At 49.3% G+C, this 20,403-nt stretch overlaps 4 protein-coding genes across 4 annotated transcripts; 1 reads left to right on the top strand and 3 right to left on the bottom strand.

The window, feature by feature from the left end:
* Nucleotides 1-1,363: 1,363 nt before the first annotated feature.
* Nucleotides 1,364-3,146, bottom strand: CGGC5_v014495 (uncharacterized protein; the record flags this gene model as incomplete). Its single annotated transcript, XM_032029332.1, has 3 exons — nt 1,364-1,602; nt 1,702-2,076; nt 2,132-3,146. The coding sequence occupies 3 exons, from the start codon at nt 3,144-3,146 to the stop codon at nt 1,364-1,366; spliced, it is 1,629 nt and encodes a 542-aa protein (XP_031890796.1).
* Nucleotides 3,147-4,551: 1,405 nt separating this feature from the next.
* On the bottom strand, nt 4,552-6,414 carry pho-4-0 (Phosphate-repressible phosphate permease pho-4; the record flags this gene model as incomplete). The annotated part of the gene is made up of 3 exons (XM_032029330.1): nt 4,552-5,705; nt 5,758-6,276; nt 6,336-6,414. 3 exons carry the CDS (start codon nt 6,412-6,414, stop codon nt 4,552-4,554), a joined length of 1,752 nt encoding a protein of 583 aa, XP_031890999.1.
* Nucleotides 6,415-8,835: 2,421 nt separating this feature from the next.
* Nucleotides 8,836-13,760, top strand: CGGC5_v014493 (Transposon Tf2-6 polyprotein; the record flags this gene model as incomplete). The annotated part of the gene is made up of 3 exons (XM_066153104.1): nt 8,836-10,007; nt 10,049-13,449; nt 13,507-13,760. 3 exons carry the CDS (start codon nt 8,836-8,838, stop codon nt 13,758-13,760), a joined length of 4,827 nt encoding a protein of 1,608 aa, XP_066007532.1.
* A 3,634-nt stretch (nt 13,761-17,394) lies between these two features.
* On the bottom strand, nt 17,395-20,049 carry apdF-6 (Aspyridones efflux protein apdF; the record flags this gene model as incomplete). The annotated part of the gene is made up of 5 exons (XM_032029326.2): nt 17,395-18,179; nt 18,550-18,744; nt 18,837-19,072; nt 19,126-19,157; nt 19,213-20,049. 5 exons carry the CDS (start codon nt 20,047-20,049, stop codon nt 17,395-17,397), a joined length of 2,085 nt encoding a protein of 694 aa, XP_031891001.2.
* Between the last annotated feature and the right edge of the window lie 354 nt (nt 20,050-20,403).

Genomic DNA, 20,403 nt, shown 5'->3' with positions numbered 1-20,403 from the left:
AAGACGACTGGCCGTCACCGACAGCGGGGATTGTGCGCTCGTTCCAAGGCAGGCTCGCAATGGAGATGCCTTAATCGTCCTAGGCGACCCTACTGCCCCTGTGCCGCAAGAAAAGCCACTTCTCATCGTGCGGCAGAAGGAGGTACGAGAGCTCGAGACAATCAACGCCACAGTGATGGAGGCAATATACAACCACAGGATAGAAACGGGTCAACCGTTCGAAGGCATCTTTGATCTGGAACGGTGGCCTGCCTTTCTGGCACGGGGCTGCGTCGAGCACTACTGGGTGATTGGACAAGGTTATGTTGACAGCGTGCCCGGGGAACCTTACGATGGGTCTGGTAAGGAGATGCGTGTGTTCGCGCTGCACTGAAGACCACCAGACAAGATGAGGACGACGACGAGGGGTAGCGACAGGGGATAACGATGAGGAACGACAGCGATAGACGATAGCGATGGACGACGACAATAGAGGACGAAGATAACGACTATGACGACGACGACGACGACGACGATAGTAGTCATAATAATAGCGAGCACACAGCAAAAGTAGTTGATCTAGAGGAAAAAAAGGGCGATGCGGCTAAAGTTGTCGCTGCCGCGAGAAGAGTCAACGAGGATGACGTTCCCGAGTCAGATATTTGGGACACTAAGGAAGCACGTGCCGTAGAATGCCATCACGAGCAGGCGAAGGTAAACCTTCTTCTCCAAGTCGCTTGTCATGATCTTCTATCCCGACCGTGGTTCAAACGCGTCTGGGTGCTCCAGGAACTACTTCTTTCTACAGATCCCTGGATACAGTGCCACCGATCCACGGGGTTATGTGTATGCGAATCATAGCATCATCAATGACCTGGGATTGGTCGGCAAACACTGTCAATGTTGATTACGGGGACTCGATACAGAATGTGTTGTCTAAGATGGCTACATACAGCGTTAGCGCATGCCGCTTCTCAAGATTATCAACACAAGTTAACGATATGCATCCCGAGGAGCGTCTAGACGGCCTACCATCTTGGTTTCCAGACTAGCAATACCCGGATCCCTTCTTAGACCCCATATACAGCGCCCGTCCGGTCACTCCGTCAATTGAGTGTGAAAAATACGGCTATGTTCTGAGAATTGGTAGTGCACCACCAATATTGGCGTATACAGGTTACAAGATTGATTCTATCAACAGCGTTAGCGCCGTCGTCTCCTTCAACCGCGATGTTGGTGAAGCTTTATTGGCTTCGGAAGTATGTCGAGTGCGCGCCAAACCAGAAAGTCGACTTGAGTTTTTAACCTCTATAGAAGCCATTGTATCCAGAATCAATCACGGCTAGGAATGTAGCGACGTCATGCAGAAGCGAGAGAAACGGGGCTACTGGCATGCGTGCGTTTCCGCTGGATGTCTTTTCGAAAATCCCGGCGGCCACCGCTCGTAGTCCAGGTCCATAAGCGTGATTCCGTCTTCTGGCTGGTAACCCTCCGGCGCCCTTCTCCACTCCTCGGGGATAGAGATGTACGTCTCGACATAGCTTGCGTTACACGACATGCCATTGTAAACAGAATCCGGCTTGCCTTTGTTCGTTCCAATCCCAGGGGGCGGCGAGGGCAACTCTGTGTCAAAAAAGTATACATGCTGTGGCAACTCTTGCACTAACGGGTCGAGCCGTTGCACACCTCGAGTCATATCAAGCCCTATTTCCCCCGCCTTACGCTCTAGAGCTTCACGATAATACACATTGTAGCTTCGCCTGGACTCATTCAGAAGACTGAAACTCGGCTCGACGGGCTCGCCACCGTCGTCCCCGGCAATAAGGCTATCGAATAACGTCTGATTGTCCGAGAAGATGGCAGCACGAGCGACATTGGGCCGCATTGGGGGGATGAGGCGTGCGAGAGCCTCATACGTCGAGGAAGCAGCGACGGCAGGATACCAGATCAGTCGGGGCCAGGCTCCGTTTGGAGACAGGATGTAAGACAGATCGTTGTTCATGATTCCTCGCGCCGATATGGCCTTGCGGATGGGCGATTTATCGCCCTCGGGTAGTGGCTGGCTTTTCCACCATTGGGCAAAAGGCGTATTATGATCTGCAGAAAATGTCAGAAGCTGCGAAAGGCCTCCTCTTGCAAGGGTTGGTCATACATATTCCGCGGACAATACATCCGATCTCGTGGTCAAGGAGTCGAGGTCGTCGCAGTCGATGGTACCGATCGATGTCACCGTTGTATGCTGCCATGAGAATGAGCAAGTCTTTATGGCAGGTGGTCAGGTCGACTGGGAGCGGCTGGCAGAGAATCTTCAATGCCTCTTCATCAGAATTCGGGACTACTGGGGTAATTAAACCCGGAAGTCCACCATTCCCGTCGAGATCGATGTTCATATCCTCGGTGATGTTGAAGCGAGTCTGTATGAAGCCGAGCGGAGGGCTGAGGCCCCAGGGATCCAACTCGTCGTCGTCAGGCTCGGAATCCCCTTCTTCGTCATCCATGCAACCAACTGGAGGTCCAAACGCCTGGGTCTCCAGCAGGTACGGTCGGATTGCCGTATCGCCGTTCAAAAAAGCGGGCTTCGGTGTTGTGGTGTTAATCGTGCGGTTGTAATCGTCAAAGACTTTGTACCGAAAGGGCGCCTCCATGATCATATTGAAGATGGCATGGTTGCCGTTCTCGCGGGCTTCCTCGGCGATAGAAACCTCGGGCAGAATTTGAACGGAGAGCTCCTTGTAGAGCTCTGTGTGTCCGGCGACAGCACACGCGCGCGCGGCCTGGTAGGCCATGGCGGGAAAGCACCGGACGAGCTCTCTGAGGGTGTCTTCCGAGGGAAGGTCAGGAAACCATATGCAGTAGGGCATATCTTCGGGTTGATCGGGGTCCATGTCTGGGATTCGATTGCTCATGATGGCTCTCGCGTTTAGGGTACGAGTAAAGATTGGTAGCGATCCGCGGAGGACGGCGGCTGGGCCGAAACAGAAGTCCGCATGGAACCTAATGCCGCGGACGACGCAGAGACGCGTGAGCTCTCGGCCGAGATCATGCGGGAGTCGTTCACCCTCGAATGCTGCTACAGCATCCGCGTGGATGTATCTGCGAGACCGCAAGCGCTGCTCTAAGTCGCCTGTAGCCGCTTGCTCTGCTGCCCGGACTGGCAGATCACCCATTGTGGTTTGCGTCTGAATGGGGGAAAAACAAACGGAAAAAAAAAAGAAAAAAAGGCAGCAACCCGATGGCGCCTGTGTTGTCAAGTTGTGTTATAGGGAGCTGAGAGGGGGAAGGGCGTACGATGAAAGAGGGGTGGTGGTGGTGTTGGGGATGATAATTATGCCCCCACCTTCCCTATTGGGACCGGGCCCTTTGAGAAGCCAAGGTACAATAGCTTAGACTAAGGTACAGAGTTGGTAGTGTTGCCTGTCCGTCCTTACCCCTGGACATGGATCACGGCTAGAGGAAGACATTGAGCCGGCCAGTCCCTCCACACTTCTGGCCCGAATTACCGCTACAGGCCATGTTGCAGTCTCTCTCTGCGGCGGCTACGGATCCTGCAGCCCTCTGGGCGCCGCAGAAGCATTCGCGAGCGAATTGCACACCGAACCTGGAGAAACCCCTGTCGATGCAGAATTTCGCGCATTTTTCAACCGTCATGCCGTCGTTGGCCAGAACGGCCATTTGGCGACAAAGAAGATAGGGTTGGCACTCAATGATGTTATAAGGTTGGTACGAACTTGCTGACTACTTACCTCCGTCCAGGGCTCTTCCGCCCGTCGAGAGCTCCGTGAAGCAGCCTTCGTACCTAAACTTCATCGGCTGCCACTCCAGCTGCCTGTTGTAAAGGCTCAGTCTGTAGGATCCATCGCACGTCTGGCCCGAGTTGCCGGCGCACGGCATATTGCACTCGGCTTCGGCAGAAAGGAGCAAGACAGTTCCAAGCACTAAGTGCCACAATCATGAAGGAGATCATAAAGACAGGGTGCTACCTCCTCATAGAGTACCAACACGATATCGGAGTCAGTGAATCAGAACTCCCTGCACAGGAGGGTGATTGCGTCTACCACTGCTCGGTGGTTGGGCAAGGTTTTGTTGACATCCCCCGGATTCCCCTATCGGTCAGCTTATCAAAGACCAGCTGTATGTGTTGGCGTTACATTGAAATGTCTCAGACAAGACGATATGAACCAGGAAGCCGGAGAAGAGACAGCTCTCGATGCAGCAACTGCACGTATGACGACTTTGTTGCGGCGTCTGACTTTATGTTCAATCGATCATCATTGAGGCTACCACATGTAATTCATCTAAGTTGACATTAGTTTATTCTTTGAGTTTTACCAGCCGGGCGGAGTACTCTATAACTCCACCGTACCCAATACTTCTATCAGGATGACGGTAGTAGGGAAAAAGATAGGGGTAGTGATAATAATGATGATGATGGACGATGATAGATGATGATGACGAAAGACGACGATGATGGAAGACGATAATAGACACTGCCCGGATAGCCAACCGGCACTTTCCGGCTAGCAAAACTCTCTTACATCTCTAGAATCAGACCAACTGGGCTTTGCATGGCTGTCACATTCGATCCCCCTCCCACCTCGGAGCATTCAATATCAACGCCATCAGCGACCCAGACAGCAGCGCCGTGACAGGCACAGTAATAAACCATCCAAAATAAATCCACGCCACCAACCTCGGGTTAATACACCTCCAATCCCCATTCGCAAGCCCAACACCCACCGTCGCGCCCGCGATACACTGCGTCGTCGACACCGGCAACGCCAGCCGCGTTGCCATCAGCACCGTAATCGCGCTCGCCAGCTCCATCACGAACCCGCGGCTCGGCGAGATCAGCGTCAGCCTGTGCCCGAGGTTGCGCATTACATGGTATCCGTACGTCAGCAGCCCCAACACGATCGCGCCGCCGCCGAAACATAGAATCCACAGCGGCACGCCGACCGCTGTTTCCACTCTCCCCGAGCGCCAGATGTCGTAGGCTGTGGCAAAGGGCCCGATGGAGTTGGCCACGTCGTTGGCGCCGTGGATGAAGGACGCTGTAGAGGCCGTGAGGATCTGCAGCGCGCTGTACATGTACTCTGCGCGGTTATCGTAGTGCGGGGCGCGCGCGTGCATGTCCTCGATGTCCCAGCTGAGGAGGGCATTGCGCTTTTGCAGGCTGACGACGTCCTTTTCGAGGCCGCGGAGGACGAGGCGATTGAGGCGCCAGAGGAGGACTGGAAGGCTGTTCCAGGGCCCGGCCGGGCGCGGGGGGATGATGTCTTCCGAGGAGCGGCGGGAGGTCACTGTTTCTGCGGATGAAGGGGTTTGGGGCAGGGCGAGCGCCGGAGAGGGGAGGAGGACAACGGGCTCGTCTTTGAAGAGGTCGGAGGGCGTCTGACTTGTCTGGATCGATTCGAGGAGGGTCTCGGAGGCGCGGACGTAGGCGAGCTCGTCGGCTGTGAGGTGGCCGCGGTAGTAATCTTTGATGTTGATCTTGTTGACGCCCGGCGGGGGCGGAGGGGGTGGCGGGCGGTTGAGGAGCCAGGGACCTTTCCACATCATTGTCCACTCGAGCTGCCAGTCCTCGTTGACGATCTTGCGCCAGAGGTAGGGGAGGATGAAGAATGCCTGGAGAGAGGTGGCGCCGGTTGCGACGGAGAAGACGGCGATGAGGATCTGGGCGGGAGTGAGTTCGACCTCGGTCTGGACCCCTTTCCACGCCATGAGCACTACAAATATGTTAGTGATGGGCGAACTCAATCAACTGAGAGATTCGTTTACTCGTCAACGCCCCAAAGGTCAGGAACGTGTAGAACGGGATGGAGTAAAACGCCTTCCTCACCGCGTTCGTCTTCGTCAGGACGAACTTCTTAGTTACAAGAAAGAGCCCCGCGCCCAGCACGCCCGATAACCCCGGCGCGACGATCCACGCCGCAAAGACCTGCGACACGCCGTCCCAGCCCCACGAGATCTTGCCAATACCGACGGACGCCGTCGCAGCGCCGACGATGCCGCCGATGATGGAGTGCGTCGTCGAGATGGGCAGGCCGTTGCGGGTTGCGATGCTGAGGAAGACGGAGGAGCCGAAGATGGCGCACATCATGACGAGCAGTAGCACGCTTGGGCGGTCGTCGTAGAGGTGCGGGTCGATGATGCGGTTGCGGATCGTGTCGGCGACGCGGGAGCCGATGGAGACGGAGCCCCCGAACTCAGCGAAGGTGGCGATGACCATGGCCTGCTTCATGGTCAGGGAGCGGGAGGAGACGGAGGTCGCGAAGGAGTTGGCGACGTCGTTCGCGCCTGGGCTAAGTCAGTGGACGGGACGGAGTTGGTTTGAGCGCGAGATGGGATGCCCCTACCAATGTTCCAGGCATCGAGAAAGGAGAATATGGTGGCTATCGCAAAGATGTAGTCATATTGGTGGAGGGCCGCCGCCATGACGGCTCGCCCGGCGTACGGTGGCACGGAGGTGCGGTGTTGGGAAGTGGAAGATGCTCGTCTCGGCTCCGGGTATGTTCGGCGGGGCCAGTCCGGCGGGACACGGCTCGGCCGCGTTAATGGGGACTCATGTTACGAGTCAGGCCTTCAAAGCATTATCTTTCTAGTAATTCTGTTTTGATGCAACACGGCGGTTCGCGATGAGGAATGAGCACGACATGATCCGCGTTGGATATTAAGAGAGTGGATGCTGCGAGCGTCCGGGGGCTAGGGGACGATTATATGGATCGCGCATTCTGGCCTGTCGTAAGCCGAAAGCCTCAAATCAGGGCGGCTTCTCGCGCGGGATTGGCAACGATGTGGTATCAGGGGTCTTGGTGTGCCTGGATGGGCTGCGTGGGCGAGATGACAGGCGCATGCTTCTGGGCTGCCTCGTCCGCCCGGCTGGCCTCGCGTTAGTGGCATTGATATTTCCAGACCCCAGCTAGCTGCGACAGCTGGGAGACTAAGACACGAGGCGGGGAGGTGGTCGATGACAGGCTAGATAAGCTGTCTTGGAAGCTCCATATTGCTGACCGACGGGGGCGGAGCTGGCGGACGCGAAAGGGCGAAACACGGCACACTTTGGGCGCTCGGTTTGTCGTTTCCACTCGGCAGGCTCGGTCGCTATGCAATAATGGTGGCATGATCAACGCCTGCAGAAATGCGGCAATGGCTGAAGGAGCAGCTCTCCCAGAATCATTGTGACACGAAAGATGTGCGAGATCTGGAGAGCTTGGCGGACGTTGAAAAAAGGAGCCAATTGATTGCTGGGATTCGCGCACGCTTCTCAACGCTGCGAGTTCGCCAAGACCCACAACCCACGCGGGCGCCGGGATGGAGGGTGACATGGGTTGTTCCTTTTCGGGGGTGCTGTTGGTGTTCTCCTGTACCAGCGACGCGCGGTGCTATTCTGCGTGGGCCTTGCGGATCATCGACTCTTCCGCAGTGTACATACTCGGTGCTGGGCCTTATTTCATGGTTCTTTGACTATAGCCAGGAGTGTTTTAGCACGAACGACTGCCAGAATCGTGCTGTTGAGATCCAGCAGAGCTCGGGTTTATGGGTGTATAGCCTGTGTACTAAGGCCATCGTAAAGATCGTGACTCCTATTGGCGGGGTTGCCACATTGGCCAAAAACAACATCAATGGATTTTTGTCTTCCATTCTGGCCTGGCTGGAGCGTTCCAAAGATGTCACTGGTCAGCGTGATTTCAAGGGGTTTCAACTTTTCACCCTCAATGGACTCCGCAACCAGAATGTGCCTGAGACATGCAAGACAGCGTTAAGCGCAAAGGTCCTGTGCGACTTTTGGGTGAGCATTTTGAAGAGCCGGGATATAGAGGTACGCTCAGCAACAAGACGCTGACTGACTCGGTTCGTGACTCAGGTTGCAGGAAGTCACTATTACAGTCTTCCTGCTAGCTAGAGGCTATAATAGTAGCAGCTAAGACTATATATAAATAAAGTAAATAATAATAATAGGAATATAAATATAATTAATCCTTAGGTTTTATATTCTATAGTTTAAAAAGGGTACCCTCTTATACTTATAAAGTTTAAACTTTTATTTCTAATATATTAAGAGTCCCTATAAGTATAACTATAATTATTTATATACTTAGCTAGCTTAAGTAGAAAGGCTTATAATATGTACTTCTCTTTTAGAGATAGTTATCCTAATTATTCTTTTAAACTATATATAAATATATTTCCTCTTTATTTTTTATTTTATTTTTATTATATTCTTTTATAATTATCTTATTATCTTTCTTATCAACTTATTAATTAATTAAATATAAATAAAGTATAACTATATTTAATAAGAAGTATATTAATATTAATAGTAGTAAAATACTTTATTATAATCTTTTATATCTTTATAATAGAGGTATAAAAATAGTAATTTTAGTACAAAGTAGTAATTTCAGTTTATTTGACTTTATTTATAGTAGTATAAATCTTATTAGCTACAGTTTACTTAATTATAATATTAATTTTAAGTTTAATAATATAAGAGGAGAGCTTATTGATAGTAGTAATATTAATATTTTTAGCTATAATAATAATACTATTAGTAGTAATAATAGTATTATTTATAATCTGTCACGGGCTAGAGCCCGGATTGATATCTCCGGCTTCGCCGGAGCAGTTACCGAGATCCGGCTCCGTTGGACCCACTATTCTGCCGCAGTACGCCGCCTAACCCGGCCTGCTTCACCGCTGTTAGGTGCCTATCCCTGTAAAGTCCTTTCTTCCTTCTTCAGCTTAGAATAGTCAATCGACGGCACCTCTACGTTGAACAAGCCTAGGGGCCAGCCCCTTACATATTCTAAGCTCAACAACAGAAGACGCTACGCGAAACCTCACGAGAGCGACACGATGGATTCGCCAGAGGGTAGCGCAAACGACGCGATGAACGCCGAGATTGACCGCCGGATCAACGAAGCGGTTAACGCAAGCATACGTCCTCTTCAGGACCAAATGGCCCAGCAGACGGCCCAGATGACGCAGCTCTTGACAGCTCTGAATGGGCTTATGTCACCGGATAGAGCAACCCCTACGCCGCTTACGAGTAGCGTACCGACCCCGTCCACAGCCGATACGACTATACAGGCTCCGAGTGACGATACAGTAATGGTAGCCGAAGGGCGGAGAAAGCCCCTACCGAATCCCCCGAAGTTCACGGGAAGGCGCAAAGACTACCCAGCGTGGTCTCAGCAAATGCGCGATAAGACAACCCTAGATGCAGGACTTATGGGGGGTAACGCCGAGGTTTGGTACTATATCAACTCACGACTCGACGTTGACCCTCAGCAAGTTGTTGCTACTTTCTACGCCGCCGGAGGCCCCGGGGGCGAGCGAGACCCCTCTGAGTTCATGAGGTACTTGGACCGTACGTACAAGGACCCAAGTGCTGCCTCCCGCGCAGCTGCTACGCTGCGAACGATCCGTCAGCGGGACGACCAATCCCTCGCCTCCTTTCTTCCCCGATACGAGAGAGTATTGTCAGAAGCTGGGGGGGCTAGTTGGGCAGACCAGGCGAAGATAACCCTCCTCGAGGGAGCACTTAGTACGCGGCTCCAACGAGCCCTCGTTACTGTCGACCTTCCGGTCGATAACTACCATGGATGGCTCATGCGGGTACAAGACGTAGCCGCAAGGCTGGAGAGGCTTCCAGCTACAACGCGCAGAAGCAGCTCGTACTACCCTAGAGCCCCCGAAGCAAGCAGGCACCACGACAACGATGGTGATGTGGTGATGACCGGCGTAAGCCGCGCGAGGAACAAGAAGGGAGCTCCGGAACCGCAGCGCCGCAGACGCTACTCCTCCTCGTCTGAGTCCGAGGGTAGTGAACAACCGCAGAAGGATAGTCGGCGTTGCTATAACTGTAACAACATCGGCCATATCGCTACACGGTGCACTAAGCCAAAGCGTCCAGGGCCAAAGAAGATCAAGAAGGTCAAGAAAGCCAAGAAGTCAGAAGAGAGCAGCAACGATAGTGCCACAGAGGAGCTGGGAAGCTCTGAGGCTGAAGAGAGCTCGGGAAAAGAGTAACTCCAACGCAAAGTCGGGCGTTGGAGGCAAAGCCTAGTGATATCATCGAATGGAAGCAGTTCAAGCATCGCATGAGCAGCAAATCAGCAGTGATCACTGCCCGCATACATAAGGGCACTCAAGCAGACGCCCTGGTAGACACTGGGTGCGACCTATACGCCCTTGTCGACCATGACCTCGCCCGCAGGCTGCGCCTACCAATAGTAGACCGCTCAGAGCGGATACTAGGCAGCTTCAGCGACGCTACAGGCGCCACGAAAGCGACAGGTGTAGTTGTCTTTAACCTAGAGCTATGTGGCTATGATGAGAAGATCTTTGCGTATACTGTCCGCGGTCTTGGGGATGACCTCTTCCTTGGGAAACCGTGGATGGAACGGAACTGCGTCGTATATGACGCTTCTGCGCAACAGATACGTCATAGGAGAGGTGGTGTAGACTTACGACTGAAAGGCGAGGAAGAGCCAGAACGAATACGCCAGATTAGAACTGCTCGACTCCTCCCAGGAGCCCCCTTTACAACGCTCTACAAGAGGGCGCAACGACAAACTGGAGAAACTGCAGCATATGAAGTGCGGGCTATTAGCCTGGCAGACATACAGAAAGCCCTCGCGAAGAAGACAGAGAAAGCAGACCTTAAGGCTCTCCTTCCGCCAGCTGTTCTAGCTGAATTTCGCGAGCTATTCCAACCCGATGAGGCTGCTAACCTCCCACCACATCGCCCCGGGGTCGACCACGAGATCCCTATCAAGCAGGACAGTAAGGGCAACGAGGCTGTACTACCATGGGGCCCGCTCTATGGGATGTCACGAGAAGAGCTCCTCGTCCTCCGGAAGACCCTGCGAGACCTACTAGACAAGGGCTTCATCCGCGCTAGCAGCTCCGAAGCATCAGCCCCAGTACTGTTCGTACGGAAACCAGGAGGAGGGATACGCTTTTGTGTTGACTACCGCGCCCTCAACGAACTCACTAAGCGCGACCGATACCCCCTCCCCTTGATTCGGGAAACACTACGGACTATTAGCGCTGCAAGGTGGTTTACGAAACTGGACGTAGTAGCAGCGTTCCATAAGATTAGAATTGCAGAAGGGGAGGAGCATAAGACAGCATTTCGGACCAGATATGGACTATTCGAGTGGCTAGTCGTCCCCTTTGGCCTCACAGGAGCCCCCGCCACGTTCCAGCGGTATATTAATGGCGTACTTCGAGAATACCTTGACGACTTTGCGACGGCGTATATGGACGACGTACTGATCTACTCAAATGGGTCACAAAAGGACCACGAAGCGAAGGTCCGGCTAGTCCTCCGCAAGTTAGCTGATGCTGGCCTCCGGCTGGACCCGCATAAGTGCGCGTTTTCTGTGAAGACCGTTAAGTATCTTGGGTTTATTGTTACAGCTGGTATAGGCATCTCCTGCGACCCTGAGAAATTAAGAGCAATTAAGGAATGGGCTGCGCCAAAGACAGTTAAAGGAGTCCGGAGCTTTTTAGGATTTGCAAACTACTACCGGATCTTTATCCCAGCGTACTCAAACATCGCTGGGCCCCTTATAGCCCTTACGAAGAAGGGTGCCCCATTCTGCTGGGGTAAGGAACAAGAAGCAGCATTCCAAGAGCTAAAAAGGATCTTTGCAGCAAAGCCTGTCTTACACCAACTAGACCCTGAGCTTACAACCTACGTTGAGGCTGACTGCTCAGGCTTCGCTCTTGGGGGAGTACTATCGCAAGAAGACGAGCACGGAAGACGTCACGCAGTAGCATACCACTCGCAGCGGCTGAATGCCGCCCAGTTCAACTACCCAATCCACGATAAGGAGATGTTAGCTATTATGAGCTGCCTGCGAGAATGGAGGGCAGAGCTACAGAGCGTTGAGAGCTTTAAGATCCTATCCGACCATAGGAACCTCAAGTACTTTATGCAGAAACAGAAGCTCACGGAACGACAAAGCCGATGGGCAGAGGAGCTATCTCAGTATAACTTTGAGATACAGTACCGCCCAGGAAGCGAAGCGGTAGTGCCAGACGCACTCTCTAGACGTGAACAAGACGTACCTACGTCCCTAGAAGACGAGCGCGAACAAGGCCGGATTCTCCAGCTTCTTCCCGAAGTAGCCCTTCCCTCAACGCGTACACGACGTGTAGAGGTAGCACCAGCGATGCTTGTATTTACCGACGATAAAGAACTACAGCAGCTCTGGGATCAGACCCAAGCAGGAGACGAAGTCTACCAGCGGGCCTATACTGCTGTGAAACAACGAGAAAGAAGCTTCCCACCTAGCCTCAAGCTAAAGGTTCAGATTGCTGAGTGCGAGATCGATAACGGTAACCGACTGCTATTCAGAGATCGGATCTGGGTACCAGGTAGCGAAGACCTGGATAGGGAGGCGAACACGCTACGTACTCGTATCGTCCAAAGTATCCACGACTCAGTGCTTAGTGGCCACCCTGGTAGAGATAATACCCTCGCGCTAGTCAGCAGACGCTTCTACTGGCCTGGCCAGTCGCAGTTAGTACGGCGTTTCTGCCGTAACTGCGATGGTTGTGGGCGAAGTCATATCTGGAGAGAACGCCGCAAGGGACTCCTAAAGCCACTGCCGATACCACAGCGTATACGGAGCGATCTTGCTATGGATTTCATCACAGATCTACCCCCTACAGATAAGAACGAGAGGTTCCTTTGGGTAATTATCGACCGGCTAGGTAAAGGCGTAACCCTCGAAGCTATGCAAAGTATGGAAGCCGAAGCCTGCGCTGAACGATTCCTGAGCTGCCACTTCCGCTTCCACGGCGTCCCTACATCGATTGTGAGCGATAGGGGAAGTAACTGGACAAGCCGCTTTTGGCGGCAGTTCTGTAAGCTGTTAGGAATAGAGCAGCGGCTTAGCACTGCCTACCACCCGCAGACTGATGGAGGCCCAGAGAGGATGAACCAGGAGATCCAGGCCTACCTACGTAACTACGTCACCTACTCACAGAAGGACTGGGCATGTAACCTTCCAGCAGCTCAGCTAGCGCTTTGTAGCCGCGATAATAGCGCTATTGGGATGAGTAGCTTCTTCCTAGAGCATGGATACAACCCAGAGCCTATTAAGGTCAAGGAAGCAGACCCAGCAAGCTCTGAAGGCACCCGTGAGGGCCAAGCCCGCAAGTTGGTAACAAGGCTTCAAGATGTGATGGATATGGCCCAATCGACCCTCGCCTCAACACAGCAACGCTACGAGGAGCTGGCTAATAGGAAGCGCCAGCCTACAGAGAGACTAGAAGTAGGCGACAAAGTCTGGCTTCACATGGGGCATTACAGATCCCCTAGGCCTTGCAAGAAACTGGATTGGTTACACCACAAGTACACAGTTACGAAAGTCATCTCACCATACGTGGTAGAGCTTGATGTACCGGCAGCCATATACCCACGCTTCCATGTGGATATCCTGAAGCGCGCAGGTAACGACCCCTTACCTGGTCAAACGTTAGATGACGAGCAGCCGCCACCAATTATAGACGATGAAGGCGAAGAGACCTGGAGTGTAGAGAGTATCGACGCTGCTACCTGGAAGCGTCGAGGGCGCGGGCGACGCCGCGAAGTTCTGGTTAAGTGGGAAGGATATACAGAGAGGACCTGGGAGCCTGTCGAGACGCTCCAGGGGACAGAAGCAATGGAGGCTTACGAACGCCGTTATGGCTCTGCGATGGAGCACGATGGAGACCCAGCCTTAGCGCCGCGGGCGCGCCGCCGGAGGGGAGCGGGGGGGTGATGTCACGGGCTAGAGCCCGGATTGATATCTCCGGCTTCGCCGGAGCAGTTACCGAGATCCGGCTCCGTTGGACCCACTATTCTGCCGCAGTACGCCGCCTAACCCGGCCTGCTTCACCGCTGTTAGGTGCCTATCCCTGTAAAGTCCTTTCTTCCTTCTTCAGCTTAGAATAGTCAATCGACGGCACCTATACGTTGAACAAGCCTAGGGGCCAGCCCCTTACATAATCTTCTTAATACTAGGGAGCAGCATTTTTTACTTATTACTACTACTTTTTAGAAAAAAGGCTAATATAAGAGGTTTATTTAAGTAAAAGTATTAAAACCTCCTTTATAAATCTAGTTTATTTAGATATATTATATATAACCTCTACTTAATATCTTTATATAAATATTACTTAGTAAGTAGTTTAGTTTTAAAAGTAAGTAAAATATTATATAATTAGATAAAATTACTAAAATATAATAGTTATCTTAATTATATATAAAGTAATAACTAAAGTTTAAGTATTTTCCTATTAAGTTAATTATATATATAAACTATTAAACTATTTACTATTAATAATTTAAACTACTTTAAGTAGTTAATCCTCTTATTATAAGTATATATATATAGTTATAACTATTTAATTTAGTTATAGCTTTATTATTTTATATATAGTATTACTAATTTTACTTCTTTATTTCTTTTATTTATATTCTTTCAAGTATATAAATAATAGAGGGATTAATATAAAAGCTAACAGCTATTTAGCTATTAGGGATAATTTCTTAAAAATAAATACCTCTTATATATAAGAGTAAGTTCTTAAGTTAAGAACTTCTGCTCTTTAAATATTATAAACTAATAATTATTTATAGTTAAATATAACCTCTTTTATTACTTTAGTATTAGATTATTATTATAAACTAATGTTAACACAGGTATAAGCGTATTCAGGGGCGTGGTATATACGCCTATATAGTATAGGGTTATAGATGGGCTTATGTTATGATGAAATGTAATAATCCAAAGCATTTATAGGCATTTAATCGTATCGAGAATAAGAAAGGAATTGATGCATTGTGATTACTCTTATTGTTGTTGGCAGGTTGCATCCTCTAGTAGGGAAAAGTGAGGGGAAAGATAATCTGAAACGTAACTCACTAAACTGCTAATTACATAAGGTGCCTACGTAACTATACGTATTACATAATCAACATTATAGTTATAAATTGTAATAAATAGAGTATTTTTATATAAGGTTTTATACCTTAAATGTTATTAGTTTATTTTATATAGAATATTAAAGTAAGTTAAGCGTTGTTATTATTCTTATATTGTTGTTATTATTATTATAAAAGAATGTTATATGTTAACAGTTAGTAATCTAAAAACTTTTAAAAAGTATTTTAGTTTATGTTTTTATTTTATATAACTACCTTATTAATAGCTACATAGAAAGTAAATTTATTATTATATATAAAATTATTTTCCTCTTAAGAGGTTCAAATAAAATATACTTTTAATACTAATAATTCTTATAGTTATAATAAAGACAGTATTAAATATATTATTAATAGCTATAATATAGTTAAACCAATAAAGTATTTATTTATACTCTAAACTAACTTCTTCTTTTTATACTTTATTATCTATATTAATAAAAAAAGTATTAACTATTATTATTTTAATTAATAAGATATAAGATTATAATTTAATTATAAAATCTCTTATTAAAACTAATAATATATTGATAGTTATAATATTCTTACTAAAAAATTTATAACTTCTTAGCTATTACTTAATGTCTTAAGTTTAATATTATAGCTCTTCTTAATAATTAGTTTATTAAAAAAGGATTCTTATTACTAAAAAGAGAAGTATTACTAAAAAGTAATAAAGTTAGAAAACTTAAGTAGTTAGATATAATTATTAACTATTAAGCGCTATTCTTTATAAACTTTCTCTTCTTTTTACTACTTTTTCTTATACATTATATTAAAAAACTTAATATAATAATAAAATCCTAAAGTTATATTTTAAAGTTAAGTATTAATCTAAAGATTATTCCATAGCTCTTATACTATTTTTATGACTATTATTAAAGATAATAATAAAGTTATAGAGAAAAAAAGGTTATATAAAAAAAGATATTAAGTTGTACTACTAATTATTATAATCTTTTTACTAATTAGAAGCTATAGTAGTAGTAGCTAAGACTATATACAAATAAAGTAAATAATAATAATAGGAATATAAATATAATTAATCCTTAGGTCTTATATTCTATAGTCTAGGAAGGATACTGTAAGGGTCTAGGACAAGGTCGATGCCATTGGTCTAGCCTACTACTACGAGTACAATAAATCTTCTTGAAGAACAGGAAACAGAACCGTATCCTCCCTATTTCCTGGGCATTCTTATAACCTTGCCATTGACCTTGTCGATATTCCTGGAACCTTCTAGCAAATGCGCCATTGGATTTGGTGGGTCCAATGAGTCGTGGCTGAGGGTCTTGCCGAAGGCCGAACACCGGTCCATAGACCGTGACAGATACTCTCCTATACTTATAAGGTTTAAACTCTCACGTCTAATATATTAAGAGTCCTTATAGGTATATAGTTATTCATATACCTAGCTAACCTAAGCAGAAAGGCTTGTGACAGTCACTGCAAAGCTAGCTTAATAACGTTGATGCTAGATATTAGGGCTATAATATTTCTAGGGAGATACTAACTCTTCATAGAGGACGTATGTTAGGCAGGATACAACAAGACCTGTCTCAAAGATTCAGAAACCGGGCTTTACTGCAATGATTTGGACCGATAGACGATCAGTCAACTCAATGAACCGATGAGGCTAACAACTACAGACTTGATCGCTAAGTTCAGTAGCGTCACCTCGATCCGGGAAATGCCACAGTCCGAGATGTGCTCCGAATGCAACATCAACCGTCTTGATCTCACGCAGGGTATTTCATATTCAACTTACGACGATACAATTTACGATGATAATTATAAGAGCAACTTGGAACTCGTCTACGAGACTTGCGGGGAAACCGGACCGACTGATGCTCCCCCACCAGTGTCCCCAAGACCTGATGAAGGGTCAAGTTTGTGCGTATCCGAGAAGTGGCACACCGCCAGTCAGGGAGGCGCATCGTGCGAGCAAGTGGCCTCTATCAATAATGTCTCGGCCATTGCATTGTACGGCATGAACCCTCAGATCTTTGACTGCAACAGTATCCCCGACAATACCGAGCTTTGTCTACCGCTATCCTGTGGTCGTATTATTTCTTACACTCATCAAGATACCGTCCTCATCCCGGTGGAACGGGTTACACGTCATTCCCGATCGATCCGCCAAACAACGCAACCATTGCGGAGGGAACAACGATGAAATGTGGAAGATGGCATATATCCGCGGAGGGTGATAGCTGCGCTACAACCTGCTTGTCGTCGGATATCAACATTGCACTGTTTGTCGCCGCTAACCCGTCACTTGGGAGCGAGTATTCGGAGTGCACGAGCAGTTTGGTGTCTGGGAACGCGTACTGCTCCGGGCCAACATATGACTGGGAGCATACGGAGGAGCTCTGAACATGGAGTGCCACGCGATGTAGTCCCATTCACATTATTGCACTAGGATAATACTACCAGTCAACGCCTGGAATACCCCAAAAATTCAAAGCCCCGTCGGTCTCGGACCACGGGTCTTCAGCCCATCCGCTTTCCTCGTAGATAAAATCCGGATCCTCTATCTCGAACCACATCCCCCAGAATTCATATATTCCCGCACGACACCATAGTCTACCGCGCTTCGGCCATCCACGGTCAGCCCATTGCTCTCCAGTGACGAGTTTGATCCAACGCTGGTTCCTAGGCGGATCCATAACGGCAGTAACAGTTTCCCGATCCTCAGGCATGGCCAGAATCGCATCGATACTCTGCTGGTCAAGCATCAAGCAGAATCTAAAACGGGCATTAGGAACATCGCGTTTGTCGGTAGAGTTGAGATGTTCCTTGACCCAGTCATCGAACCGTCTTCCAACCTCCTCCACATCTGCTCCAGCGAGTCCCGGGTCCTCTATGATGTCGCTGTAATACCGACTTGAAAGATCCTGGTTAGGCAGAGGGTCTTGGGGCTCTCGGCCTCGGCTACGAGCGAGGTCATGATAGGCCCAGTGTTTGGCGTAGTTGTTGAGCCGCTCAACGGCCTTCGTGAATTCCTCATCAGACTCGTAAGCGGTGCGAAAGATGGCAAATCCCCAGCAATAGGGATAGTCATGGCTTCCATCGTAGTCGGCCATTTGAAGTAGATATTGCCTTGAGCTCCGATTCGTTTCCGGATCTTTAACGAAACGAGGCTTTGGGTTGGCTATTGCCATATCGATGGGCTGGAAGTTCGCCATCGCTTGCTTCCAGTTTGCGGGAATTACTGTATGAGGCGCCAAGACGGCGTGAGGGGAAGGTATGTTGAAGCAAGAGAAACCAACGCTTTTTAATTCTCTTCAGGTGCCTGCATCTTTGCTGAGTAACCCGCCCGGGTCGGGATCTAGAGTGGGGCCGGAACCATGGTCGACACATTGTTGAAGTTATCTGAAGAGCACGATTGAATCTAATATCAGAAGAGCTCTAGCATTAAAATCAATAACTGTTATTCATCTCTCGTTGATTATCCAACCTATCACGCTATGCATATTCCTTTTACCACTCAAACTCCGATGACTAAACTTTTGCCAGCCCCCACCCTCCTTTCGCAATACGACAAGCAATGAGGAATGATGTTCCTAAGCACAAGCAGAGACCTCCGAATATGAAGGCGTACGTGTACTCTCCCCCGCCGATCTTGATCAACGCGCCGGCGAGAGGGGGACCGGTCAGGTTGGCAAAACTGACGATGGAGTACACCATGCCCATCCGTGTGCCTGCCTTGCGAAGGTCGATCGTAAGAGACGATAGGGCGGCTGGGAAAAGACCTTGTACCGTGGCCCCGAAGATGCCTATAAGTCGGAAACACGTTAGCGATGTTTGTATCTTAAACTCGATAACTGCGTAGGGGGCAGGTGTCCAAGGCAGCTCAACATTGACGTACCATATATCACAGCCCAGGCGTATAAACCAGCAGCACTCTTGATTGCCATCCAAGAAAACAGAAGGATAGTGCAAACTGCAGCAGCGGGTGTGACGACATTGAGAGGTCCCAGGAACAGATCTGCGAGAAAGCCGGGTATGACGCGGCCAATGGCTCCAACTCCATTCATTATCATCAAAATATCGATCGAGGTATCATAGGAGAACGACAACTTGTCCCGACTGAAGGGGCCGATGCTACTTCGTGTTAGTGTCTGATGCTAAAAGGGGTTATCATTGTTGTGACTTACTAGTAAAAAGCAAAGTAGACACCCCAGAAATTCTAAAAGCGGTCAGCATCTCCTGCAAGAGGTTGGAGTTGTTCAAGAAGGACATACAAAGAACATGCCAATCGTGAACAAGAGATATGGCTTCTCCTTGAAAGCCGACAATTCGACAAGCGAGCCGGCGCGTCTCGGTCGGAGCCGAGACCTCATAAAGATGTTGGCAACCAGCAAAGTCACAAGCTGCACCAACGCCATCACCCGCATCGTCCACCCGAAACCAATCTTGGGCAAGAGCTGGCGCGCCATGACCGGATATATCATGCCTCCCGTAGCCGAGCCGCTGATGGCAATGCCAATAGCCAGGTTCCGTCGGCGCTTGAAGTACGTAGACAAAACAGCCATCACCGGGCAAAACAACCCGCCCATCCCGAGCCCGATGCAGAGCCCCTGTGACAGGAACAGCTGCCAGTATTCCGTTGCGAAGGACGCTGTCAAGCTGCCCAGAACGACAAGCGCAGAGCCGATGCCGAAGACGGTGCGAAAGTATCCCGCGTCCGTGAGCCGTCCGGTGAAGACGCCCACGACGAAGAGGAAGAAGACCTGCATCGAGCCTATCCAGCTGATGTCTGACGCCGGCCGGGAGAGGTAGTCGCGGTAGAATGTCTGGAAGATGCCGAAGGAGTTGATGGTGCCCCATGTATTAATGACGACGAGGTGTGCCATGAGGGCCTGTGTCCAGGCTTGCAGACCGCCGTCTGGGGGTGGTTCGTCGGCGTCGGCGGGGGAGGTCCTGGAGGCTTCTTTCGTTGGGGCATTTTGTTCGATGTCTTCGTCGGATGTGTCGAATATTACGGACGTTGAAGGTGATGGGTGGGAGCTGGAGGTGTTGTCGGTCTGGTGTTTATCTTTGGGGTATTGCCCTGCTCGGGGCTGCGTGGTGTCGTCCATGATGACGGGGATAGTTGTCCAAACGGCACAGAGAACTCAACAAAGGGGTATCGTCAAAGCAAGGCAACCTCAGTAGTTACTTCACATACACACTAAGAGAGTAAATATTTAATCAAGCCAGACATTAGTTTATATTCTCAGCAGCCGCCGAGTGCATACCGCCGACTATTACACTCATCCAAGCGTTGCTATCGTCGTGGCACTTACACCTCCCATGTCTGCCGCCGCAAGCCGAAGCGCTCAGCCCAAACGACCCGATAACTTTTCGAGAATATCAAAAGGAACATTCTTAAAGCCCCGTACTCTGACTCAGGATGCCCAAGTGCTGCGGACGAGGGGTTTCCCGCACCAATC

Source organism: Colletotrichum fructicola, assembly GCF_000319635.2.
Source record: "Colletotrichum fructicola Nara gc5 chromosome Unknown KSG_Nara_v1_contig09, whole genome shotgun sequence".
NCBI lineage: Eukaryota > Fungi > Ascomycota > Sordariomycetes > Glomerellales > Glomerellaceae > Colletotrichum > Colletotrichum fructicola.
The sequence above is the reverse complement of the archived record's forward strand: the minus strand, read 5'-3'. Positions and strand labels throughout refer to the sequence as shown.